Raw genomic sequence first — 27976 nt, 5'->3', positions numbered from 1 at the left:
TACTTTGTGCCCCCCTCTCTCTCTCTCAATTTAAGAGTTCTTAATAGTGTGTATTGCATTTAATATTCAAGTGGATTTGGTTAGACTTCCTCAAAAGACCTCCTCAACAGTGCTCACCTTCTGAACGACCAGTTCTGGTGGGAGAAGCTAGACCACCTTTTGCCCACATTGGAAAAACCTTTACAACAGGACCCCCAGATTCTCCCCAAATAGCCAAATAGGGTCAGTGAGTACCAGAAAGCAAGGGCAGCATAGGATACATACAAGCAGTTGAAGTATCTTTCGACAAGGGCCAACATTGATGCTGAAATCCAGCATTGCCTGAGCTCTGCAAGTGCGGCTTTCTCCTGATTGAAGTGCAGAGTGTTTGAGGACCAGGACATTCGCAGGGAAACCAAATGCTTAGTTTACAAAGCTATTGTACTACCAACCTTACTATATGCTTGTGAAACATGGACCATTTATAAACGCCAACTCCAACTCCTTGAAAGATTCCATCAATGGTGTCTCCGAAAATTTTTACACATCAGTTGGGAAGACAGGTGAACTAATGGCAGTGTACTGGAAGAAGCAAAGATCACCAGTGTTGAAGCAATGTTTCTTCAACATCAACTTCGTTGGACGGGTCATGGTGTCTGGATGCCTGATGATCGTCTTCCAAAGCAACTACTCTATTCCCAACTTAAAAATGGAAAGCGTAATTGTCAGGGGCTCAGGAGCAGAGGCGCAGGGGAGAGAGGAAATGGAGAGCGAAGGGGAAGAATCTGAGGGCAGCGGAGGGCAGAATGACAGTGACCCGAGAGATTCCATAAGCCTCTCCAGTGAATCAGAAGATTCCCAGAAGGGGGCGCCGATGGCCAGGGCAAGGGGGGTCCCAGGGGGGACACACCAGAAGCAGGGGGCCAGCGGAGACTCCCAAAGCAGTAGCTGGAAATCAGGACCAGCTTCCCCACCAGAGCGTAGTGGGGGGGAAGAGCCCCATAGGTCAGAGTCAGCGTCTCCTCCGGCAAGCAGGGAGGAGGAGTCAGACCCAGCTAGCATCCCTGAAGAGGGAAGCAGTGACAGGAGCAGTATAACGGTCAGGAGAAAGGTGGCAGGCTGGGCGCGCACGCCAAGTTCAAATGTACAGGCGCGCGGGACAGCAGAAAACCCGGATTGGGAACCAGGTCCTAAAGCTCGCCGGAGGGAGGGGGAAGACTCAGGGGACTCAGCGTCAGAAGAGTCTAGGAAGGGCAGGACCTCGGCGGACAAGCGGACCCAGAGGAGGAGGGAGCAGAGGAAGAGGTGGAGCAAGGCTAGGGTCTTAAACTGGTGTCTGGGGGGAGGAGACTCAGACGGAGCTTCGGCGGTCTAGGGTTTAAGACGTAGAGCTGCGCGCCGTGGCTGTAAAAGAGAAACTGAACTTCAATAAAGACTATTTTATATAACAACGGACTGGCGTTGGTCCTCTGTGAGCTGGGACCTGAGGCAGCTCTGACAGTAATGCTGGTGGTCAACAAAAGAGGTTCAAAGACTGTCTCAAGGCAAATCTTTAAAAATGTAGTATAAACACTGACAACTGGGAAACACTGGCCTGCGAGCGCTCCAGTTGGAGAACAGCCTTTACCAAAGGTGTCATGGGCTTTGAAGACACTCAAACTCAGGACGCAAGGGAGAGACGTGCTAAGAGGAAGGCACGCTTGGCAAACCTTCACCATGATCAACTCCCGCCTGGAAACCAATGTCCCCACCGTGGAAGGACGTGTGGATCCAGAACTGGCCTCCACAGTCACTTACGGACTCACTGTTAAAACCATGTTTATGGAAGACAATCTTACTCGGCTATGAAGGATCACCAAAGAAGAAAGACATAGGAGCAGTTGAAGTCTCTGTCCCTATGACTGGGTCTGAGGACACAATGCTAGGGCTGTCACCATAGAAACTTGCTGAGCTGATGTCGGGCAGAAGCTGAGAAGACTGAACATTCTGGAACAGCAAGCAGCCGGTGTTTATATTGTTTTGTATCGAGGGTGGAGGCCCTTGAGAAGATTCTGGCAGAGGAATCTCAAAAGCCAACCTCAGAGTTGCAGCCTTGATGGACACAGGACCTCAGAGACAGTTCAGGGGGGGGGGGAACTAGAGACACATGTCACATCTGAATGACTCATTTTGCACCTGTTTCACCCTGGCAGTCCAATTAATCAAGAGGCCGCTGTTCGCCCCTGATGGGGCCCTTTCACTGGGGCTTGCAGGTAGCCCACTCCCAAGATAGTTTTCCGGGCTTCTTCAGTGATCTAATCTCAGAGCCTTGATGCATATATTGATATTCAATTTCATAGAGAATACTATTTCTTGGCTTAAGCAAATCAGTCTCTTAAGCGTAAGCCAAGAAATTGGTAATTATTGTGTGTATATTAGTCACCAACCTGCTAAGGTAAGTAAGCTGCTGCACTCATGTTCACCTTTGGCCAGTCTCCGTTGGGCTGCTAAGGCTATCAATATACAATGAGCTTTAAAAAGTCTTTAAGTATACCTTTTTTTTAAAACCCGAAGCCTTTCTATTGGGATTGACAGGGAAGGAAATTAAAAGGAAGGATAAAAATCTTTTTCTGTATGCCATGACAGCAGCAAGAACTATGTTGGCCCAGAACTGGAAAACAGATGCAATACCCACTATAATGGAATGGCAGGTTAAAATGATGAATTACGCAGAACTGGCTAGAATGTTGAGAAAAGTACGGGATCAGGATGAGAAGAAGTTTGCTGAAAGTTGGAGTAAATATTTGGTGTGTATAAGAGAAAATTGTAAAACTTTAAAGACACTGGCAGGGTTAGAATAACTCTAGCGGCATAAGACAAAACAGTAGCTAATAGAATACGTGATGTAAAAACTATATGATACCTACCAAAGGGATGGAGGGAAGTCCGAAGCTCGGCAGAGCTAAAGGTATATGTGGGATGTATAAATGTATAATGAGTCTATGTGCACTAATGAAAACTAATAAAAAATTATTGGGGGAAAAGAGAATACTATTTCTTGGCTTAACCTTAAGTGTGCCTCTTAATTACTTGGACTGCCAGGGCCAAACAGGTGCAAAACGCTGGCCCCCTGTCTACAACTTCCTTAACATCCATCTACAACTTCACTAGCATCTCTTGGTATTGTGAACAACACCGAACTTACTGTTTGTTGTTATCTTCATGAACTTACCTAAAAAGAAAAAGAAAACAAAAGACTGAGTTAAGCATTTGAAAAACCCATTGAAACCAGACATTGTAAGTTCATCTTAGGTTGGGTAGTTCACAAGTCTCTGTGGCTTTGCACAAGCTTTTGTATTTTTCTCAGAAGATTGATAAAGAATGTATAATTATTTTGGTAATTATTGTGTGTATATTAGTCGCCAACGTATGAGTCGTACTGCTGCCTCCTGTGGCAGCGAGTTCCACAGTTTAACTCTGTGCTGTGTGAAGAAGTCCTTTCTTTTTCTCTGTCCTGAGTCTGCGTTCAGCTTCACTGAATCTTCACCACTTCTAGAGTAACATTTTTATATGTAACTGTGTGTTTTTGTGGTATTTTGTTTAAGTTGTCTGCGGACGCTTCCATTTTTTGCACACCGCTTAGAAATATTTTTAATAGATTAAGCTGTATAGAAAGCTATGAAGCGGCGTAGAAATTAAATAATGTTGTTGGCACCCGTCTGTCTCAGGAGGAGGGAGAGGAAAGCACCTTTGAGGGTACAGTCATACTGCTGAAAGTCAAAGTGTCTCTTTCGTATTGGTCTCTACAGCCGCAGCTTGGCCATGCAAAGTTTTATAGACATCATGTCTGTCAGGGGTTCAGGAGCAGAGGGACAGGAAAGGGAGGGATTGGAGACCGAGGGAGAGGAATCCGAGGGAGAGGTCAGCGATGATAGCCATCCGAGGTCTCTAAGTCTCTCCAGCGAATCAGAGGATTCACAGAAAGGAGCTCCCGTGGTCAGAGCTAGGGGGTTGCCAGAGGGAACACCCCAGGAAGGAGGGGCCAGAGGGGACTCAGAGAGCAGCAGCTGGAAATCGGGACCAGCTTCCCCACCGGAGAGCAGTAAGGGGGAGGAGTCCCAAGCATCGGCAGCAGGCAGCTTTCCGTCAGCGGAAGGACATGAGTCAGGGTTAGCCACGCCTGCATCAGAGAGCGAGGAAACGGTCAAAAGGAAGGTCAGGGGCAGCGCGCGCGCGCCAAGTTCAAATGTACAAGAGGGGGGCGCAATGAGCAGCCCGGAGAGGGAGCCGGGTCCTAAAGCCCGGCGAAGAGAGGGGGAGGAGTCCGAAGGGTCCGCTTCCGAGGCGTCCAGGAAGGAAGGCACCCCGGGGGGTAGTAGGACCCAGAGGCGGAAGGAGAAACGAAGAAGGTGGAGTAAGGCTAGAGTCTTAAACTGGTGTACAGGGGGCGGAGACTCAGACGAGGCTTCGCTGGTCTAGGGTCTAGACGTAGAGACGCACGCTAGGGTTTGAAAATGGGAACTAAACTTCAATAAAGACTTTGTACAGTTCTGCTGGCTAGTGTTGGTCTTCTGTGAGCTGAGACCTGGGGGCCGTCTCTGACAGTAAGCCTCGTCTCTCAGTTTCATCGGTTTTCTTCGCCTCAAGCATCGCTGCGGGAGCGAGGCAGGGAGGGCAGAAGACTGGTGCCTTGCGAGCTCACAAGAGTCAGGCGAGATGACTACTGAACAGAAAATAGCTTCCCTGGAAGAAGCGGTGACACAACTCAGCGCTGAAATAATCGCATCCAGGAAGAGAGAGGAAGAAGCGGCAGCTGCCTGCAGAGATCTTCAAGCCAGGTTGGAAGGGCTTGTGAAGCAGGGGCTACCGGGACCCAGATCCGAGGGAATTGGGCTGGGGAAGAGAGGAGGCAGCATTGTATCTCATTTTGATGGGAATTTGCAGCAGTACCCCAATTTCCGAGCAGATGTGCTGTTTGCGCTGCAGCTCCTGGATAGAGACTTTAGAGATGAGCGGGAGAAAGTGGGGTTTATTTTGTCTCATCTGCATGGGGACGCGAAAGCATGGCTGCGCAATCTGTGGAGGGATAATGATCCAGCGCTCCAAAGCGCAGATGCATTCATTAAAGCAATGGACTCCTGTTTCTTATCCAACATAGACACTGACATTGCCCGGAAAGACATATTTGGGCTAAGACAAGGGAAAGCCAGCGTAAGGCAGTATCATTCCCGGTTTTTTGCATTGGTCAACGCGCTGAATTGGGATAAGGATTCTCCGCCAGTTAGAGACCTTTTTTTGGAGGGATTGAACCCACAAATCAAGGATGAGATGGCACGGGGAGAGAGACCCACAACCACTCAGCAAGTGGTTGAAAGAGCGCTGTCGATTGGGGTGAGGCAGGAGGAACGCCCATGGAGCAAAGAAGAAGGGCGTTGGGGACGCACACCAGCGAGAGTGCCCTCCCTCTTGCCTAGAGAGGCAGCGCGTGCGCAGTCCACGCCTCCACAGGGAGGGGGCGACGAGCAGATGGAGATTGGCGGTGCTAGGGCTCACTCAGCTACCAGAGCCTTAACACCGGGAGCAGTAAAACCGAAGCTGCCTAGAAGGAACAGGAAGTGCTATATATGTGAGAGTGAAGAGCACATGGCGAAAGAGTGTCCCCAGAGGATCCACAAGCAAACTGCAGCTTCAGTGACAGTATTGGAAACAACTCAGCAGAGAGCACCACAGCAGGGAAACGACCAAGTCTGGCTGGAATAGGAGGCAATGGGGCCCAGCCAGACGAGTCAGTGAGGAAGTCCCCAGAGATTTTGCAGCCCACAGACCCCCTCCCGCCCAAACCAGTGGTGCAGCTCACCGCATCGCTTCAGCTGCCCAATGGACTCACCTTAGAAGTGCCTATTACAATTGACTCTGGCAGTAATGCAGACTTTATAGGACTGGAGTTCATTCAACAACACAACGTAGCTTTACTGCCAGCCACGCTGCCCCTGAAGGTTGTCACGGTGGATGGCAGGGAACTGCTAGGGGGGCAGGTGGTGCAGCAGACGCCGCCGATGGTGATGCAAATTGGGAATCACCGGGAGGTCATCAGCTTCAATGTCACCCAACTGTCGGACACGCCTGTAGTATTAGGCATGAGTTGGCTGCACAGGCACAGCCCAGCATTGGCTTGGTACCAGCGCCAACTGACTTTTGGCTCCTCCTACTGTGCAGAACACTGCATTATACCCAGCCCAGAAGGGGAAGAGGAGGACCCGCAGTTACAGTTGGGCACGCTGCAAGCAGTACCCCTCAAGTATGCGGAGTTTTTGGAGGTATTCTGCGAGAAGGAGGCGGACAAGCTACCTCCTCACAGACCTTATGATTGCAAGATTGACCTCCTGCCGGGGGCGACGCTGCCAACTGGGAAACTGTACTCCATGTCTGAGGATGAACTGCAGGAACTCAGGGAGTTCATAGATCACAATTTGAAGCGTGGGTTCATCCGGGAGTCGAAAGCGGTGGGAGGCAGTCCAGTATTCTTTGTGAAGAAGCGGGACACGCCCCAACGGAGGCTGGTGGTGGACTTCAGAATTTTAAATTCGAAAACCAAGCCCTCAGCTTTCCCCATGCCCAAGATAGACGACCTGCTCGCGACGGTGCGGAAAGGACGCGTTTTCACCAAGTTGGATCTACGTGGGGCGTACAACCTGATCCGCATGCGCGATGGCGACGAGTGGAAGACGGCCATGTTCACGCCTCTGGGCACCTACGAATACAGAGTTATGCCCTTCGGATTACAAAATGGCTCTCACACTTTCCAAGCCTTTATGCATCATGTGCTGGCGGGGCTCCTTTACAAGAAGTGCGTATGCTTCCTGGACGACATCCTGATTTTTTCAGAATCGCGAGAAGCGCACGAGAGGGATGTCAGGGAAGTTCTGCAGAGACTGAAGGAGCACAGGCTGTACGCCAAGCTGGAGAAGTGCCAGTTCGACGTGACGGAGGTGGATTTCCTGGGCTACAAGTTGTCGGACAAGGGGCTCGCCATGGACAGCGCCAAGGTTCGCGCAGTGTTGGATTGGAAAAGCCCACGCAATCGGAAGGAAGTCCAGCGGTTTGTCGGCTTTGCCAACTTTTACCGCAAGTTCATCAAGGGATTTGCCATGCAGACAGCGGCCATCACCGACACGCTCAGCTCCAAGAAGAAGAAATTCATCTGGACGGAGCAAGCGGAGCAGTCCTTTCAGAAACTCAAGCGTCTCTTCGCGTCCGAAGAGCAGCTGCTGCATGTGAATCCCAGCAGACCCATGAGGGTGGAGACAGACGCCTCAGACAGAGCCGTGGGAGCTGTCCTGTTGCAACAAGACCAGCAGGGGGACTGGAGGCCGTGCGCCTTCTACTCGAGGAAGCTCAGCAAGTCGGAGCAGAATTACACTATCTGGGACAGGGAGTTGCTAGCCATACATGCAGCATTCAAGGCATGGAGGCACTTCCTCATCGGAGCCAGACATACAGTGCAGGTCCACACGGACCACAAGAATCTGGAGTACTGGCGCACGGCTAGGTTCCTCAACCAGAGACACATTAGATGGGCAGAGTTCTTCGCGGACTTCGACTTCAAGATAGAGTACATCCCAGGCGACAACAACGTGATGGCGGACGCATTGTCCAGAAAGCCGCAATACCTTGAGGAGGCGGCACCGTCGGCGGCCAAGCACATTTTCGCACCGGAAGCGTGGGCATGCGCGTCGGCAACCGTGGACCTGGACGCCGTACGTCGCGCGCTGCGGGACGACCCCTTCGCACGGGCCAAGATGGAGGAGGTGCACAGGGGCACAGCGAGGGCCGACGAGTTCCAGATTCGCGATGGGTTGCTCCTCCACAAGGGAGCACTCTACGTGCCGGGAGACGACCTCCGCGCAAGGGTCCTGCAGCAGCTACACGACGCTCCCACCGCCGGGCACTTTGGCAAAGAAAAGACTGTCGAACTCGTAGCCAGAGACTTTTGGTGGCCCAAGATGCGGGGGGAAGTAGCGGATTACGTCTCGAGATGTGACACCTGCCAAAGGGCCAAGTCAGTTCACAAACCGCCGGCGGGACTGCTGGAACCGCTGCAGACACCGTCTGAACCGTGGGAGAGGGTGGCCCTGGACTTCGTCACGGATCTGCCCAGCTCGAGGGGAAAGACAGCAGTGCTAGTGGTGGTGGACATGTTTACTAAGATGGCACACTTCATTCCGTGTGCGAAGGTAGCCACGGCAGAGCAGACCGCCAAACTGTTCATAGACCACGTGTTCAAAGTCCACGGTCTGCCACGGTCTATTCTCTCCGACCGGGGGCGACAGTTCATCTCGAACTTCTGGCAGAAGCTGATGGGCATTCTGAACGTCAAAGTCAATTTGGCGTCGGCGAGACACCCACAGACCAACGGGCAAGCGGAGAGGGTCAACGCCATCATGCAGCAGTACCTGAGATGCTACGCCAATCAGCAGCCCACGACATGGGTGGACTACCTGCCACTCGCCGAGTTCGCTTACAACAATACGAAGCACGTGTCGACGGGGGTGACGCCGTTCTTCGCCAACAACGGGAGGCATCCCAGAACCTTCCCGGGTTTAGAGAGAGTGGGGGCGGGGGAGCCACAGGCAGCGGAAGCCTTAGCGTCGGAGTTGCAGGAAGTCCACGAACAACTCAGGAGGCAGTTAGAACTAGCAAAGCACGCATACAAGGTGCAGGCTGACAGACACAGAAGAGTGGGGGAAGACATACAGGTGGGAGACTGGGTCTGGTTAGCAGCGCAAGCAGTGCCTACCAGATCGTTAGCGAAGAAGAAGCTAGGACATAAGCAGCTAGGGCCTTACCAAGTCCAGGCACAGGTCAATCCAGTGGCCTTCCGGTTAGCACTTCCGGAGGGTTCCAGAATGCATCCGGTGTTCCATAGATCGGTGCTCACGCCCTACAAAGCACCTCATAGATTTCAGGAGCCAGACACAGCACCAGACCCGCTCAGAGAAGGGCCCAGGAAGGGGGGGTCGCCTAGGAGGGGACACATCAACGAGGTCACAGAGATTTTAGACTCGAGATGGGGGGAAGAGGGAGTAGAATATCTCCTAGCCAGAGAGGGTACACCGGCCAGTGCCAACAGCTGGGTACCGGACTATGCCTTGGAGGAGCCTCTGCTCAAAGAGGAGTTTCATGCCCTCTTCCCGCACAGGCCCATGCCAGCAGAGTATTTCGACGACTGGCTCTTCACACCCACTCTTTCAGCCAGCACATTCCAGGGGTTCGCCTCGGACGAGGAACAGGCACCAGTCCCGAGCTCCCAGGTGGGTTCGCCACCAGGGTCTGCCTCAGACCACTCGTATTGGTGGGACGATCAACCAGAGGAGCAGTGGCGCAGGAAGTGGCTGCGGGGTCCTTGGCTGGGACCACCCGAAGAGGGGGAGGGGGGCGAGACGGACAGGGACGTGTTGGGGGACAACGTGGGGTTCGAGCACGGAGACAGAGAGATGGAGGCAGAGGAGAGCGAGGTCGACGAGTACATGGGGGACGAACTGTATCCTGCACGCACCCCCGCTACGACGGAGCACCCAGTACCCACACCGGAAGGAGGGGAGGGGGGAAGGGGGGGCTTCGAGGGGGGGATGGATGTCAGGGGTTCAGGAGCAGAGGGACAGGAAAGGGAGGGATTGGAGACCGAGGGAGAGGAATCCGAGGGAGAGGTCAGCGATGATAGCCATCCGAGGTCTCTAAGTCTCTCCAGCGAATCAGAGGATTCACAGAAAGGAGCTCCCGTGGTCAGAGCTAGGGGGTTGCCAGAGGGAACACCCCAGGAAGGAGGGGCCAGAGGGGACTCAGAGAGCAGCAGCTGGAAATCGGGACCAGCTTCCCCACCGGAGAGCAGTAAGGGGGAGGAGTCCCAAGCATCGGCAGCAGGCAGCTTTCCGTCAGCGGAAGGACATGAGTCAGGGTTAGCCACGCCTGCATCAGAGAGCGAGGAAACGGTCAAAAGGAAGGTCAGGGGCAGCGCGCGCGCGCCAAGTTCAAATGTACAAGAGGGGGGCGCAATGAGCAGCCCGGAGAGGGAGCCGGGTCCTAAAGCCCGGCGAAGAGAGGGGGAGGAGTCCGAAGGGTCCGCTTCCGAGGCGTCCAGGAAGGAAGGCACCCAGGGGGGTAGTAGGACCCAGAGGAGGAAGGAGAAACGTAGAAGGTGGAGTAAGGCTAGAGTCTTAAACTGGTGTACAGGGGGCGGAGACTCAGACGAGGCTTCGCTGGTCTAGGGTCTAGACGTAGAGACGCACGCTAGGGTTTGAAAATGGGAACTAAACTTCAATAAAGACTTTGTACAGTTCTGCTGGCTAGCGTTGGTCTTCTGTGAGCTGAGACCTGGGGGCCGTCTCTGACAATGTCACTTTTATAGACTTCTATCATGTCATTTCTTCCTCATATTTTTTCTGAACTAGGAACTCCCAAGTGCTACAACCTTTCCACATGGAGGAAAATGCTTTGACCATTTGGCTTGCCCCTTTTTGAATTCAGAATATGCCAGAATTACAGAATCCAATTTTACAGAATTCAAAAACAGAGAACCAAATGGATACTCCTAAGAGTCTTGAGGAACAAGAGCTAAGAAAAAGTGAGACAAAAACAAGACAACTCCATCAATAAAACTAAGCTAAAAAAAAAAACCTAAACAAGTTAGAATATCCAATTTATCCAAATAGCCTAGTCAAACTGTTAAGTTGTGGGTGAACATATCAGACGACACAGCGATTCTTCAAACAGCTCTTGTTTATTCACAGGCCAGAACAGAACTGAACTGAAGGGTTCAGTCAGCCTGCTTATATAGAGCTCCAGTACAACGTAACTAACAATTTTCTAAAACTATCCAATCACTGCACGTCACTTTCGATCCCTTATTTGCATAACTATCTACAGTATCCCCCTGCTGGCCCAGGGTGAGGACTTCAGTACATAACACAAACAAACAGGACCTCCAACAGATTAAGTAAAGAAAATAGATAAAGCAATAGCTCCCACCCCATCTTTTGTGTGGTGAGTTCCCGACACCCCCAGGTGGAAATAATGACACATGACAAAATTAATAAGGTTAATGGGCGAAAAAAGGCCACAACTTTATTGGTTACAAGTGATGAGCGGTATTGGCTTAGGCATTGGTCCTAACCGACTATATCCGACTCCAGCCTGTCCGCTTGAAGTCCGGGAAGGGTTAACCACCAGTAGGGGGAGTCCTGCTGATGCACATCACTAGGAACTCCCCCGGGGTCACCGCTAGGGGGCGTGCCTTAGGCCCTCACCTCCCTAGGCTTCGGACAGGGCCACGCCCCTCAGAATCCTTTAACGGACTACCTTTCAATATGTGGGGCAGGTGATGGCGCTTCCTCCCCTCTTCCATCTACAGAACGATACCAATGCCTAACCGCCAATACCCGGAAAGTTGTAATGATTTGCTATGAGGTAGGCAAAAACCGTGGCTGGTGCCAATTTGCCAAGTGGGAAAATTCCTAGCAGGCCCCTCAACGGCAACCGACTGAGGTCCATGGCAAGGTCAAGGAACGAAAACCTTATAGGGTGGGAAGGTGGGGAAAACAGGAACAGCTGGCGGGCGGCAAAGAGGGAGATCCCCGACCGCGTCCTGCTTTAAATAGGGCAGGCCACGCCCCCAGAGCCAGCTGATTGGCCGGCCAGGGGGTGATGCAGCCGGGAATTCCCCCAATCGCGCGGGGCTGGCCTCCACCCACCGTGCGCATGGAGGGGCCGTGAAGCCTGCAACCCCACCTCCTCCTAAGCAGAAGTGACTTTACCTGAAGCAGTGAAACTTCTCCACAGAGACAGGAATACATATCTCATTTTGAATGCCGCTCTGCTGCTTAATTCTTTATTTCTTTTCTTTTTTGAGAAAAGCAGAGAAATTTAATACCGGGCCAAACAAAAAACTATGGAATTGGAGGTGACTCAATGTTGATGTTATCATTGATTCACACTCTTGCACACAGTGAAAAGTGGACCAGGTAATCGGGCAGCACCTGTGCCCTGGCTGCCTGATGATCCAAGTAGCAAGTATTTATGACACCTCACCCAGCGCTGATGTCAGATCCTAGCAGGCTGCTGAACCAATAGGACTCAGAGCCCAAGAAGGACAAGACAAGCCATCCAATGTGTGCCCAGTAAGTTGGCCAGATTCGGCCGTAGTTCAGTGGTAGAGTCCCTGCTCCTCCATGCGGATGGTCTGTGGTTGAATCCCTTGTCTCTCCAGTTCCAGGATCAGGGCCAAAAAAACAAACCTTCTCTGGCTCACTAAAGGAGGATAGTATAAGGGGCAGTATAGTAAAACTTGCTTTCCTGTTCTCTCTGCGTTGCTGTTCTGCGTTACAGGCAGCTGCAGCAACCTCCAGGTCTGGGTGTGAGTTCAGGAAGCCCCCGGTTCAGATCTTACCACACGAGGCTCAGCCTTCCATCTGTAAAATGGGCACAACGTTGCCAAATTTACAGGGCTCTGTTGCAAAACGTAATGGGTGGGTAGAGATTTGAAATAGGCTATGGCCATTGATGCTGTTGGTGATGATAGCTCATCCACACAGGTCTGCTGCCATCAGTAGAGCCACACACAAGAGCAGCTGCAACAGAAGGACTATTACTGCCTCTATTATCGTTGGCATTGCATAAATATGGACTCTGTGTTCTCAAAAGCCAAAGTGGTATTTAAAGCTATGAGCTTAGAACGTCGTCAGAATTCTTCACCAAGGGAGACCCAAATTTGGCAGCAAGAAAAAAAGAGGATCTCCGTAACACATTGAGCGAATTGAGCGAATGCGGATAATTTCACTCGTTTCGCGTAATTTGCTCGACAAATTTGCAACATTCATTCAGCTTCTATGGGTAATAATAATAATAATAATAATAATAATAATAATAATAATAATAATAATTTTTTATTTGTACCCTGCCCAGCTGGCTGGGTCTCCCCAGCCACTCTGGGCAGCTCCCAACAGAATATTAAAAGCACAATCAAACATGAAAAACTTCCCTAAACAGGTCCGCCTTCAGATGTCTTCTAAAAGTCAGATAGTTGTTCTAAAAGTCATCTAAAAGATGTCTTCTAAAAGTCAGATAGTCTCTTTGTCATCTGATGGGAGGGCGTTCCACAGGGCGGGTGCCACCACCGAGAAAGGCCCTCTGCCTGGTTCCCTGTAGCTTTGCAGGGAGGGAACCGCCAGAAGGCCCTCAGTGGTGGACCTCAGTGTCCAGGCAGAACAATGGGGGTGGAGACGCTCCTTCAGGTATACTGGACTGAGGCCATTTAGGGCTTTAAAGGTCAGCACCAACACTTTGAATTGTGCTCGGAAATGTGAGTAGACCTGCATAGAATTGCACTGTCAAAGCTAGAGTAACAGAGCAATTCAACACCAACAACAACAAAAACAACAACCTTATGCCAGACTATTGCGGGACGCGGGTGGTGCTGTAGGTGAAACCACAGAGCCTAGGACTTGCCGATCAGAAGGTTGGCGGTTCGAATCCCTGCGATGGGGTGAGCTCCCGTTGCTCGGTCCCTGCTCCTGCCAACCTAGCAGTTTGAAAGCATGTCAAAGTGCAAGTAGATAAATAGGTACCGCTCCAGCAGGAAGGTAAATGGCATTTCCGTGCGCTGCTCTGGTTCACCAGAAGCGGCTTAGTCATGCTGGCCACATGACCCAGAAGCTGTACGCCAGCTCCCTCGGCCAATAAAGCAAGATGAGCACCGCAACCCCAGAGTCGGTCACGACTGGACCTAATGGTCAGGGGTCGCTTTACCTATGCCAGACTATGTAGAGCTAGAACAAGCAGCTCTTGCTGCTAAGCAGGGAAAGGTTAGGACGGTGCCCTGAAGGAACCCTTGGTCTCATCTGCTACAGACAGCTCTTATGTTGTTATAGAGCATTGCTTAAGAACATAAAAGAGCTTGCTGGATCAGGCCCATGGCCCATCTAGTCCAGCCTCCTGTTCTTGCAGGGGCCAAACAGATGCCTCTATTGGAAAACCCACAAGCAAGATTCAAGCACAAAAGCCCTCTCTCTTCCTTTGATTTACAGCAACCGGGATGCACAAGCATTGCTTCCTTCGACTGTGGAAGTCAGAACATGCTAGCCATCATGACTAGCAGCCTTTGATAGCCCATAGCTATCTTTTAATTTGTCTTTTAAAGCCGTATAAGTTGGTGGCGATTTCTGCCACCTGCGGGAGCGAGTTCCATAGTTGAACCATGCACTCTTTGTTTCTAAGATTCCAACACACTTCCAACCATATTTCCATAATAATAATAATAATAATAATAATAATAATAATAATAATAATAATAATTTTTTATTTATATCCCGCCCTCCCCAACCAAAGCCGGGCTCAGAACGGCTAACAACAATAAAAGTACAGTGGTGCCTCGCAAGACGAAATTAATTCGTTCCGCGAGTTTTGTCGTCTTGCGATTTTTTTCGTCTTGCGAAGCACGGTGTCGGGAAAGTTTTGGAAAAGCTTCAAAAATCACCAAAGTCTTTAAAAACCTCAAAAAAGGCTACCACACCGCGTTCTATGAGTTGCTCCTCGAAGTCAAGTCACAAAACTGTATTAACGGTGTTAAGAAAAAGGAAACAAACTTGCAAGACGTTTCCGTCTTGCGAAGCAAGCCCATAGGGAAAATCGTCTTGCGAAGCAGCTCAAAAAACAAAAAACCCTTTCGTCTAGAGAGATTTTTGTCTTGCGAGGCATTCGTCTTGCGAGGTACCACTGTAATACAGCATTCTAAAATCAATTCATTCTAAAATCAATTCAAAATCAAATTCATGGCGACCATTGGGCTAGAGTTCTGTGAGGATTACAGAAGGAGGGGGTCAGGCTGTGCCTTGGCCAAAGGCCTGGTGGAACAGCTCCGTCTTGCAAGCCCTGCGGAAAGATGTCAAGTCCCGCAGGACCCTAGTCTTTTGTGACAGAGCGTTCCACCAGATCGGGGGGAAAGCAACTTCATCATAAAGTTTTACCAAGCCCCTCCATTAAATATCTCCACACTTGCTCCTTTCCTCAAGTACAGTGGTACCTCAGTTTTCGAACCTAATCCATTCCGGAAGACCTTTCTGAAACGTTCAAAAACAGAGGCACAAAGGCGGTCCGCAAATTCAGTGGAGAAATTGGGGGGGGGGGACTTCAGCCGTTCGACTTCCGGGGCACATTGGAAAACAGAAGCATTTACTTCCGGGTTTTCGGCATTCGAAAACCGAAACATTTGGCTTCCGAGACATTAGACAACCAAGGTACCCCTACTATAAACCTGATTTCTTTAAAGGAGAAAAAGAAAGTCTGAAACGGCCATTCTGCAGCAGCTGACCCCTGGCTCAAATCCTGTGGCTTTTTCAGTGTGTGTGGCGTCGTGGCAAACATGCCATGATTCCACGTAGTTTGTGGCAGGGAGTCTTCAGCTGGGCATTGCAGGGGGTTGGACTAGATGACCCCTGAAGTTCCCTCCAACTCTACCGTCCTATGACTGTATGCAATCCTCCTCTTGGGTCCAACCAGTTCTTCCTCTGTCTCCTTTGGAGACTGATGGCAGCATGTTAGCAGCAAGGCCTGTGGACTTTGCACTGCTTAAAGGTGTCTTAAGGTGTGGAAATAGCTTTCAGGTATAGATAAAGCTTAACCTGTTCTGACTTAGATGCCCTCAGGCATCCTCCAACCCTAAGCCCAGATTGAATTCGGCAGCTCATAATTGGCATCTATGAAAACCAACAGACCAAGGTATGCCGGTCTGGGTGGATATAGCGAGTGTCATCGCTTAGACATGTGAGCAGGAGAAATCTCACCCGCCCTGATCAAGGAGGGAAGGGACCATTTGCCCCAAAAAATACCCACCGCACCCTATGCCCACCTCATTCTTCATCTGCTTAGTTCCACTGCTGTGCTCTGAGTTGCCTAAGGGCACCGCAAGGGCAGGCAGGGGAACTCCTGTTTGGAGAGGAGGGTTGGTGATGCCTCACATTCCTGGTGAGCAGAAGCCCCATTGGTCCTGCCAGAACCTGGACATGACCCTCCCAGTCTCATGTGGGCCAACAGTTACTTTTCAGAGTATATAAAGCAGCCCCAAGACGTGAGGATGTTCCGTTCCCTGCGTGACGAAGACATCCACCAGCGATGAAGGCCCTTCTGATCTTTGTGGTGGCTGGAAGCTTCTTCATGCAGCCGAGTAAGTCTTTCAATTGGTTTTTCTTCATTCTGAGCGTATTTCTTCTAGGAAACTCAGCTCTGTGAGCTGTCAAAACCTTAATTCATCCTTCAGAGTGGTGTAGTGGTTAAGAGCGGTAGTCTCGTAATCTGGGGAACCGGGTTCGTGTCTCCGCTCCTCCACAGGCAGCTGCTGGGTGACTTTGGGCCAGTCACACTTCTCTGAAGTCTCTCAGCCCCACTCACCTCACAGAGTGTTTGTTGTGGGGGAGGAAGGGAAAGGAGAATGTTAGCCGCTTTGAGACTCCTTAAAGGGAGGGAAAGGCGGGATATCAAATCCAAACTCTTCTTCTTCTTCTTCATAAGCCAACCAGAGCCAGTGGAGTGGAGTGGTTAAAGCGTCAGACTAGGACCTGGGAGTTGTTTAGTCGTTTAGTCATGTCCGACTTTTCGTGACGCCATGGACCAGAGCATGCCAGGCACTCCTGTCTTCCACTGCCTCTCGCAGTTTGGTCAAACTCATGCTGGTAGCTTCGAGAACACTGTCCCACCATCTCGTCCTCTGTTGTCCCCTTCTCCTTGTGCCCTCCATCTTTCCCAACATCAGGGTCTTTTCCAGAGAGTCTTCTCTTCTCATGAGGTGGCCGAAGTACTGGAGCCTCAGCTTCAGGATCTGTCCTTCCAGTGAGCACTCAGGGCTGATTTCCTTCAGAATGGATAGGTTTGATCTTCTTGCAGTCCATGGGACTCTCAAGAGTCTCCCCCAGCACCAGAATTCAAAAGCATCCATTCTTTGGCAATCAGCCTTCTTTATGGTCCAGCTCTCACCTGGGAGACCAGGGTTCAAATCCTCAGTCTGCCATGAAGCTCACTGGGTGAACTTGGGCCAGGCACTGCCTCTCTCAGTCCAACCTACCTCACAGGGTTGTTGTGGAGATTAAATATGAGCGGGAGAACCATGTGCACCACCTCAAGCTCCTTGGAGGAAAAGGTGGGATATAAGTGCAATACATAAATGGATTGATCAATTGATTGATCGATTGCATTGCATTTATATCCCATCTTTTTTGTTCTCCAAGGTGATCAAAGTGACAAAAATGGTTCTCAACCTCCCCATTTAATGCCCACAGCAACTCTGTGAGGTGATTTGGATTGGGAGACAGGGACCGGCACCCAAGGTGAGCTTCACAATGCCCAAGTAAGGATTGAAACTCTGGTCTCTGGTACTTGAAAGGTTTGTTGTTGTTTAGTCGTGTCCGACTCTTTGTGATCCTATGGACCAGAGCATTCCAGGCCCTCCTGTCTTCCACTGCCTCCCGCAGTTTGGTCAAACTCATGCTGGTAGCTTCGAGAACACTGTCCCACCATCTCGTCCTCTGTCGTCCCCTTCTCCTTGTGCCCTCCATCTTTCCCAACATCAGGGTCTTTTCCAGGGAGTCTTCTCTTCTCATGAGGTGGCCAAAGTCTTGGAGCCTCAGCTTCAGGATCTGTCCTTCCAGTGAGCACTCAGGGCTGATTTCCTTCAGAATGGAGAGGTTTGATCTTATTAGAATGGATAGGTGAAGACCTCCAAAACATAACTTAAAAATGTTTGCTCCCAAAGCCCTTATTAGGGTTATTTTCTGTTAACATTCCCCAAGCATTCTCTGAAACTTTGACTCTTAATCAAACCTTTGAGACGGGAATTTTACAAATGCCTCAAATGTCAATATTTGCCAGAGTTTTATCGTTGGCGTGCAACGGAATTTGGCATGTTACGGTCTTTGATATTTGGCACGCCAGATACTGTCATTTGAAATTACTGCGTTAGATGCTTGGCACCAGAGATGGGGTAAGAATTCAATCCAGTTCACATTGAAAGGAGAACCTAACTAATTTGCACTTTCTGAATCAATCTGTGGACGGAAATAGAGCCGTCCTTCAAAATCTGGAGAAATGCAGTTCTCCAGCCAAACAATACGTTTTTTAAAAAAGCAGACTAAGGTAAGGTGTGCATAAAAATGGATATATACAGGAATTTGGGAGGGAGGATTGTGCTGTCCTGCTTGCTCTGTGTGCCACAATATCTCCCCACCCACCCCAGGCCTCCCTTTCTCTCACCAACAGCTCCCCTCAAAAATGACAATCATATCTCTTCTCCTCAACTTCTGAACCCACAAAGGGTTCTGATATCTTCCCTAGCCTCACCCCCTGGCCATCTTCTCTCCCACCCAGAGTTTTCCCCAAAGGAAAGTGATGTCTGCAGTCTCTCTCTCTCTCTCTCTCTCTCAGCCTTCCTCAGCACCAGCAGAAAGAGAGGGAGGAGAGCCCCCCTTCTAGCTGGTCACAGCCGCACCTCTTCTTCCTCCCGAGGTGACCCATTCAAGCTCTGAGGTATATCCTTGCAAGAGCCTGCTTCTAAGTCTCAGCTCAGGCCTTGTGCCTCTTGCCCCTCCTGGTGGCTCAGACTGTCATTACAGCGTGACAACGATCTAGTGCAAACATAGTACAGAGGGAAGTGATATTCAGACATTCATTCTATTGGGGGGAATTGGTTTGAAAACCTATGTGTGTTACATTTAAAATTGCATTGTGAAATGTGCATATTTTGGCAGAGACGTCCAGTGCCCTAACACACAGGAGCCAAGCCAAAGAACTTGTCAAATGATTTACCCCTGCTTCCCCTTAACTGTGTCGTTTTCCCTGGTTTATTTTTTGATTATAAGATGGTCAAGGGATGCTCCTATCCTCTTGTACTCAAGCAAAGCACTGTGAACACTGATAGGCTATGTATCAATTAATAAATACTAAGGTTCCAGGAAGGATGTAAGATTGTTCTTGAACTCTCTCTAACATCTCAGATATGGAAGCTGACAACTGTCTGATTTTGATGGCCTGTAACCTTAAAACAGTTTACAAAAAAGGGGATAAAACAATCATTAAGAAAAATTGACAACAGTAATTGAAGACTTTTGAAAAGTTAACATAACAATAGAGGAAAAAACAGCTTAAAATTTGCACCAGTTTCCTAAACCTCTGGTAGACTTGTCCAGTGCTTTTTTTTCTGGGAGGAACACAGGGTACGCATATCCCCTTAAACATTTTGTGAATCTAACTTTGGCCTCATTAAGGGGCCAAATTTTCAATATGAGTTGGAAAAGGAGAGTACCCCTAAACTTTTTTTTTTTTTTTTTAAGCACTGGACTTGCCTAAACAAAAAAGTTTTTAAGAGGTTTCAAAAAGAGTACAGTGAAGGCACTTGCCTGGTATTATTTAGTGAGCGCTGATCCTTAGTATGAATCTTACTTACATATTCTGTTGAAAAATATCGGCTGACGAAGACTATTATGAAACAGTAGTATCATTCCGGAGACACTGTCCTTTTGAGGCTTTTGAGACTTCTTCCGCTGAAACTTTCGAAAGACTCTTGAGAGACTTTACTTTGGAAACTTCCGAAAGACTATTGTGAGACTGTCCTTAGACATCTGTTTTGAGCACACGGCTTGGCGGTCCTCGCTACTGCTCTGTTATATTGTCCATATGAACTTTGATTGGCTTATTCCTATAATTGGAATGATATCATTATTCGATTATATATTCTCAACTAACTATTAGCCTGCGTGTTGTGTTTGTATTGTTGTGATTGGTTCTTGTCAAAATTACAGATACCTAAATACAGACGGTCATTTACCCTCGCTAGATTCAACGTGCTGCCATCTGCCTTATTGCAGGGCAGATTCGAGGGTAAACCGTACACGGAACGAGTCTGCCCCTGCGGCTTGATGGAGGTAGAAACTGTCTCTCATGCCTTGTTCCGCTGCCATTTCTATGGGGATATACGCTCAGTATTTATTACCCCTGCTATGCAAAAATCTCCAATTGAGTCTGAACTTCAGTGTCTAAAATCCCTGGTAGAGGACAAGGATCCTGAGATTACGTTAAGGGTAGCCAAATTCTGTGCGATTGCCATAAAACTTAGGGAACAAGCTGTGCTATCATAATGCTTAAGGCCTTAAATGATAATTTTAGGTTATATGCTAGTGACTCAGTTTTAATTTATATATTTTTAACTGTTGCTATATCTGTATTGTCCCTGTTATACCTAATTGCAAATTCAAATGCATCCCTATTGTGTTTTTTGACTTCCTTGATATTGTATGTGGCTGGAACTGGTCTGTGACCGAAATAATAAAATTCAAGGTTCAAGGTTCTTATTGCAACACAGGGGTTGATTTTGCTATTAATAGGCAGGAATTTCCAAAGTGTAGCTCCTTCAGTTTGTTCCTTTCCCCTATTAAACCATTTCCTTCTCTTACAGCTGGTTCACTGAAGTGTTACACCTGCAACACCCAGGTCAACAACAATAACTGCAAAGGACAGCAAAACTGTGATGGAATTGGACAAGTATGCAAAACAGATGTCATTGGTAAGACCATTTCTTAGGTGCCCTTCTTCTTCTTTTGGGTTTGTTATTCCTTCCTCAATTCCTCAAAAATTGGAACCAAACTTTTAAAAAATCCTGCTTTCAAAATAAACCTCTATGCCCCCTTTTTAATACAAAAGCGGCAAGAAAGGCAATTCTTTCTCTGTGTCCTTTGATTTACACTATTCTTATTTTCGCATATATATATATATATATATATATATTTGCTTTCGTAGATTTTCACGGGTTGAAGTTTGAAACAGTTTGAAACCACTTGACAACTGAGTTACAGAATCTCTCAAATGTGTTAATTGCCAATGGATACCAGCAAAACAGGGTTACGAAGCTAATCCAAAAAGAAACACCCCCCAAAAACCAAGACACAGAAGAAAACAATGGCATGGCCCTCCTTCCTTATATCAAGGGCACTACAGATAAAATTAGCAAAATCCTCCATAAACACAATATCAAAACAGCCTTTTGCGCCAACCAAAAGATAGCCAATATCCTCAGAAACCCCAAGGATAAAATCCAGTTGGAAAACCAAGGGGTCTATGAAATACCCTGCAAAGTCTGCCCAGCCACGTACATTGGACAAACAAACAGACGAATAAATGCACGTATCGCAGAACACAAGAATGCCGTCAAAAAAGAAGAAAAAACTTCCTCTCTTTTCCAACACATGAAAGAAACAGGACACGAAATTAATTTTGCAGATTCCAAATTGCTCTCTAACATGGAACATCACCACAAGAGAATAATCATGGAAGCCATCGAGATAGAGAAACACCCTCACAACATGAACAAGCGTGACGACACATCCCGCTTGCCAGACATCTGGAAATTAGCCCTCCCCACAAAAACTGACACCAGATCCAGAGGCACACAGAACGCCATCACCAATCAACCACACCAGACCCAAACCCAGACCCTCTCCACAGATAAATTACAGACACCATCCAGTAGCCAAACCATGGTGGCACCTCCGGATGCTGCACCCCCCTGCAATCCCTACACAGGCCACAAAACCACAGCTCGCCCCTATACACGAAGCCAAGCCAGAGCACAACAAAATGCAGTACAGCCATCTTCTCAGAAAAACTCTTCACAAAGTTCAAGAGGTCAAGACACAAAGGCTTTAGCAACTAATCCACACCTAATGACCCACCTAAGTGGTACTCAGGATATCACTCAAGAAATCACTCAAGATATCCCTCAAACAATTAAGGAACAAAAGAAGAAAAGGCAAACTAGCCTGGGAACTTCCTCTCGGCCCAGAACATTGGAGGCTATACACCACACCTCAACAGTATTTATAGGAACTCAAACACTGAGACCCTGCTCTGTTCCAGTAACAAGAAGCCGAAAGCACCAGCCTGAAGATGACGAGTGAGACCTCGTCGAAACGTCGCCTAGACACCCCAACTTTTACACGGGAAGACACCCGAGGACACCAAAACCTGCATATATATATATATATATATATATATATATATATATATATGGACACGGGTGGCGCTGGGGTCTAAACCACTGAGCCTAGGACTTGCCGATCAGAAGGTCGGCGGTTCGAATCCCCGCAATGGGGTGAGCTCTCGTTGCTCGGTCCCTGCTCCTGCCAACCTAGCAGTTTGAAAGCACGTCAAAGTGCAAGTAGATCAATAGGTACCACTCCAGCGGGAAGGTAAACAGCATTTCCGTGCGCTGCTCTGGTTCACCAGAAGTGGCTTAGTCATGCTGGCCACATGACCCGGAAGCTGTACGCCGGCTCCCTCGGCCAGTAAAGCGAGATGAGCGCCGCAACCCCAGAGTTGGTCACAACTGGACCTAATGGTCAGGGGTCCCTTTAACTTTTTATATCTATATAATCATTTTTATTAATTTTACATTGGAGGCAGCAATGCTTCCGAATAGAGTGGTACCTTGGTTTACAACCATAATCCGTTCTGGAGGTCCGGTTGTAAACCAAAACAGGTTGTAACCCAAGGTGCGCTTTCACCAATGGGGCCTCCCCCCCAAAATGGGATGTAATCCCAGAAAAGGGACACGCACTGCCGGGTTTGATGTGGTTGTAATCCGAAACGGTTGCAAACCAAGGTACCGCTGTACCATTTGTCGGAAATTGCAACTGGACAGGAGAACACTCTTGCTCTCTAATCCTGCTTGCATAGGGCTGCCATACGTCCAGATTTTCCCAGACATTACCAGGATTTCAAATTGATGTCCAGGGGGAGATTGCCAAAAGGCAGCACTTTGTCCTGGATCTTAGACAAGTCAATCAAAAAATTGCATTTATTTGGCATTTTTGCAAATAAAAACCTCAACAATTTGGGAGGTTTCCTTTAAAAAGTTCAACAATTATGAAATTAATGGACTGTACAGAATTAGACAAACTGACAGGAAGGATTCGAAACCTGCAGGACCAGAGATTCTTCCTCTGAAGATTTTCTGTTCTTTATCACTTGTTCTGCATTTCTTAATTTCTCTGTTACTTTTAATTGTCCTTAACTAATAATTCTCTTCATAGTCTTCCTTGCAATATTTCACCTAATCCTCCTTACAAAACTTCTTGCAGTAAATATCTTATAAAAAAAAATAATACAAAACTTCTTGCAGTCCTGCTAGCATAATCTGTTTATTACAATTACTTTTCAAATAGTTCAAATATTTACTCCCATCTTCAATTGAAATATACTCGGAGTCGAGAGTGGATTTCATGCTCTTTATTCAGCTCATAGTGGTGAGGAGGAATGAAAGTTCCCCCAAAATATCTGCTTTATATACATTATTTACACAGTGGGCTGCACGTGATTGGCTAATTCCGGGATTCTCCTGTAGGCCAATCAGGTTGTGGATTCAATACTGCTGCATTCTGAATCCTATTGTTCTAGGACCAGTCAGACTGCTGCATTTTGGATCCTATTGTTCTAGGACCAATCAGACTGCTGCATTTTGGATCCTTTTCAACTCAGTACATAAAACCTATGAATCTCTGATCCCGCAGGTTTCGAATCCTTCCCCTAAATTTATCTAATTCTGCATCATCCATTAATTTCATTTGCCATTCTTCTTTCGTTCGGTAATTCTTCTTGCTTCCATTTTCGTGCCAATAATATTCTTGCTGCTGTTGCTCCCGATCTTTCTTCCCAGGTGTCGTGGGACTTTTCAACGTCATCTCGAAAGAATGTACCGCGTCCTGTGATCCATACTTCAGCGACTTCAAGGTGGGAAGAAGGAATGTCTCCTGCTGCGCCACCGACCTCTGCAACGTCAACGGAGCCTCCGACTTCAAGATGGGTTACGTCCAAGTGGCCTTGGCTCTTTTGGCCAGCCTTGCCTGCATCCTTCTCAGAAGCAGGCTCTGAGGAGAGGGCTGTGTGTGTAGCTGTACAGAAGAGAAACCAAATCTAGATTCTTTCCCACTAAAGTGACATTCGAAACCTTATAGATCTGTTGAACGGCACTGACAGCTGCTGCGAATGTGGATTTCTTTCTAGAGTTACTTATTAGGGATTATGGGAGTTGCTGGGCACACCCAAACCCCATTCCGGTGTAGGGCGTAGATGTCAGCCAACTTGATTATTCTTCGGGTGTCCTAGCAAAGTATTAGAAAATGGAATGGTAGAGTTGGAGGGTCATCTAATTCAACCCTCTTCAATGCAGGAATCACAGCTAAAGAACCCCTCTGTTTGACAACCTCCAACGAAGGAAAGTCCATCACCTCCTGAGAGCCATTCCACTGTCAGACAGCTCTGTCAGAAAGTTATTCCTCGTATTTAGTTGAAATCTCCTTTAATTGCCATTTGAATCCATTCGTTTGAGTCCTGCCCTCCAGAGCAGCCAAAAACAAGCTTGCTGCATCTTCCATATGATTTTTGAAGATGGTGATCATACTATATTTAAATAGATTTTGGCTGATGATGTCCCAGTTTTCTATAACAAGCAGGGCTGTCGCCAACCCTTTGCAGGCTCAAAAGCTAGGGGTTGTGCAATCAAGTTAAATGCCACTTCTGAGTGATGTTGACAGACAGGAGTGTTTGAGAACCTACCTTTCACTTCGGCAGAGATGATCTTACCTTCTGCTCGCCTTGTGAGTGAGCATGTGGTCCAGCGACAGAGCTCTGTCAAAAGCTGGATTTTTAAAACGTCTTCTAAAAAAACTCCCAACAGCCTAGGAAGCAAATCATCATACCTAGATGTTGCAGCTCTAGGCTCTAAAATATTCAGAATCCGCTCCCCTCTAGCAAATTTCCCAATAGGATTAGGGTAGTAAACTCATTCGTGTGTGATCTCTGCCGCTTCAGACTGCAGGAAGTTAGATGTTGAAATTGTTGAGTGAAACTGGGAACTGACTTGCCTGTTTTGAGTGTCGGATCCATCCTCTTCAGGAAATGGCGCCCAGCACGCTTTCGCTGCGCGGTGCTGAGTCGTTCCACTTCTCCCGGCTATAGCAGAGTTTCTTCAGCAGCCGTGTGTCGGTGTGTAAGGATTTATCAGCACGGCAGTACAGTGGTACTTCTGGATGCGAACGGGATCCGTTCCGGAGCCCCGTTCACATCCTGAAGCGAACGCAACCCGCGTGCGCAGGTCGTGATTTGCCGCTTCCGCGCATGCGCGTGACGTCATTTTGAGCGTCTGCGCATGCGCGAGCGGCAAAACCCGGAAGTAAAGCATTCCATTACTTCCGGGTCGCCGTGGAGCACAACCCGAAAACTCTCAACCTGAAGCATATTCAGCCCAAGGTATGACTGTAAAACTCTCGTACACAGCTTCTTCTGTTCTACGAAGCTTTGAGGTACAGCAGCAAAACAATATGTCAGCCAGGTGAGAGCGACGACATGTTGCCTTTCCTTTGCAGCCAAAACAGAAAGTGAAAGTAAGTTCACAATCATATCCCGGGAACAGGACTGTCATTTCCCTTGAGCTATTAACCCTGTAAGCTCTGGGACTCCTCACAGAAATGCCCCTTCATGGAGGATGAGAATTAAGAACATCAGGCCAGTGGTCCATTTAGTCCACCATCTTCTTCTCACAGTGACCAACCAGATGCCTCTATTGGGAAACCCAGAAACAAGATCTGAGCATAAGATCAACACTCAACTGGTGTTGGAATGCATTGCTATCTCTATGGAGGCAGAGCAACAGCTATTGCGGCTGCTAGCAGAGGCTCGGGACTCCTGAGTCCCAAGGGGAATTCCCAGAATGGGATGGAAATGGAAAACTGGGAATCAATATTTCACAGCGGTGGTGATGGGGTGGAGGGTTTTAGGCAGCGGGGAGTCTGGGAAGGAAACTGGCAAGGCAGGAAGGGAAGGAGGAAAATAAATAAAAAAGGAGGTGTGGTTAGGGATGGGAGACGAATTCAATTCATTCTGGATTTCAAGGCAAACATATGTAATTTGCCCTTTTTGGAACAATATAGGAGCTGAAATACAGCCAGCCTTCAAAGGGAGCACTTTGCTGGATTTTGCAACGTGGGTGTCTACTTCAGCAATGTTGTACTGGGATTAATATAAATAGGGTGAGATGTGGTTACAAATGCATCTGCTGGTGGAAATAACTTACAAAATTGCAAGGTCGTGGAAATTGTTCTGCAAAAACGCGAAAGTCACACTAAAAAGGCTCGTGAATTTTCATGAGGAATTAATTGTACAGTTGGGTTTAAGATTGGGAAAACGAGAAAGCGGGAGAAAACGAAATTGACAGATTAACTGCTATCCCCACAGCATGGTGGGCTTCCTTGCACCCTTTTGGCAACCTCTCCCCAAAACAAACAGGCCACCCTAGATAAGGAATAAGAAGAAATTAAGCAGTTTTCATAGTATCGGGTTTTGACTCCCCGCTCAGACATTGCGGTTGATCCTGTGTTGTGTTTCCTCCTTCTTTGCATTTGTATTCTTAGTTGCAAACTACCCAAAAGCATCCTACCTTTATGAGCGGCGTAGAAAACCTTTATTTAAAAAAGTAATAAAGAATAAGATTTCGAAGGATCTCTACACGTTGAAAGTCGTGACTGTTTTCCTCCAACGTATCCCTAAGATGCACACCCTTCAACCGACTCACTGCACCCAAAACTCTCACGGCGTTCCTACAAATTCAACAGTTTGCTTTGAGCAATTTCACTATCTTCTCCCTAGCTCATAGGTAGGAAAACTAAGGCCCAGGGGCCGGATCCAGTCCATTCACCTTCTAAATCTGGCCCACGGACAGTCCGGGAATCAGCGTGTTTTTACATGAGTAGAATGTGTCCTTTTATTTAAAATGCATCTCTGGGTTATTTGTGGGGCATAAGAATTTGTTCATTTATTCCCCCCCCAAAAAAATATAGTCTGGCCCCCCACAAGGTCTGAGGGACAGTGGACCGGCCCCCTGCTGGAAAAGTTTGCTGACCCCTGCCCTAGCTGGAAGTTCTCAGCACTGACACAATGTGATGAGACTAATAGCTAGAGAGACATTCCTGGCTATCTGGAGACTGTCTCCTGCCATTAACTCCCATTGATGAACCATCAGCTGTTATCAAGCGATTGACCTTTGAAAGGACGGCCATCTAGCAGCCATAAAACCATTTGGCCTGTGATCATAAATAGCTGCAAATGAGGGTGGATTGGAGGAGTGCAGTTCCAGGAGACCAAGATGTTCTCCTTGAGGTCACTGGGTCAGCAACCTTCCTATAGCAGGAATTTAATGTTAGGATCCCTGAACTCGGGTTCCAGAGTTTGATCTGGAAGCTCCGCAAAACATCCCTTTTTTACTGGTTCTTAGAAGTGTGTCTCTTGCCGGGTGTACAATGCAGTCAGGACAAAGGAGGTCATGGTTGACACAAGCTTTATGGCTGTTGAAAGATACATGCATGCAGCTTAACACAGGCAACAAAAGGATATAATCACACAAGCATGTGAAGAATGAACAAGAGGAATTTCTTACGCAGCAGAGATTAAAAGTAGTAGGGGTGACCTGTCAGCCAACGGTCTTACATATGGGTAGGCAAACTAAGGCCCGGGGGCCAGATCCAGCCCAATCACCTTCTAAATCCGGCCCGCAGACGGTCCAGGAATCAGCATGTTTTTTACATGAGTAGAATGTATCCTTTTATTTAAAATGCATCTCTGGGTTATTTGTGGACGCATGTGGCGCTGTGGGTTAAACCACAGAGCCTAGGACTTGCCGATCAGAAGGTCGGTGGTTCGAATCCCCGCAATGACGGGGTGAGCTCCCGTTGCTCGGTCCCTGCTCCTGCCAACCTAGCAATTCGAAAGCACATCAAAAGTGCAAGTAGATAAATAGGTACAGCTCCGGCAGGAAGGTAAACGGCGTTTCCGTGCGCTGCTCTGGTTCGCCAGAAGCGGCTTAGTCATGCTGGCCACATGACCCGGAAGCTGTACGCTGGCTCCCTCGGCCAATGAAGCGAGATGAGCGCGGCAGCCC

General features: G+C 48.3%; 1 protein-coding gene across 1 annotated transcript; it reads left to right on the top strand.

Moving 5' to 3' along the window:
- The first annotated feature begins 15852 nt into the window (after positions 1-15852).
- On the top strand, positions 15853-24372 carry PSCA (prostate stem cell antigen). Its single transcript, XM_028735830.2, has 3 exons — positions 15853-16171; positions 20447-20554; positions 23702-24372. Exons 1-3 carry the CDS (start codon positions 16120-16122, stop codon positions 23914-23916), a joined length of 375 nt encoding a protein of 124 aa, XP_028591663.2. The 5' UTR covers positions 15853-16119; the 3' UTR covers positions 23917-24372.
- The last annotated feature ends 3604 nt before the right edge of the window (positions 24373-27976 follow it).

This window comes from Podarcis muralis, chromosome 8, assembly GCF_964188315.1.
Source record: "Podarcis muralis chromosome 8, rPodMur119.hap1.1, whole genome shotgun sequence".
Lineage (NCBI taxonomy): Eukaryota > Metazoa > Chordata > Lepidosauria > Squamata > Lacertidae > Podarcis > Podarcis muralis.
The sequence above is the reverse complement of the archived record's forward strand: the minus strand, read 5'-3'. Positions and strand labels throughout refer to the sequence as shown.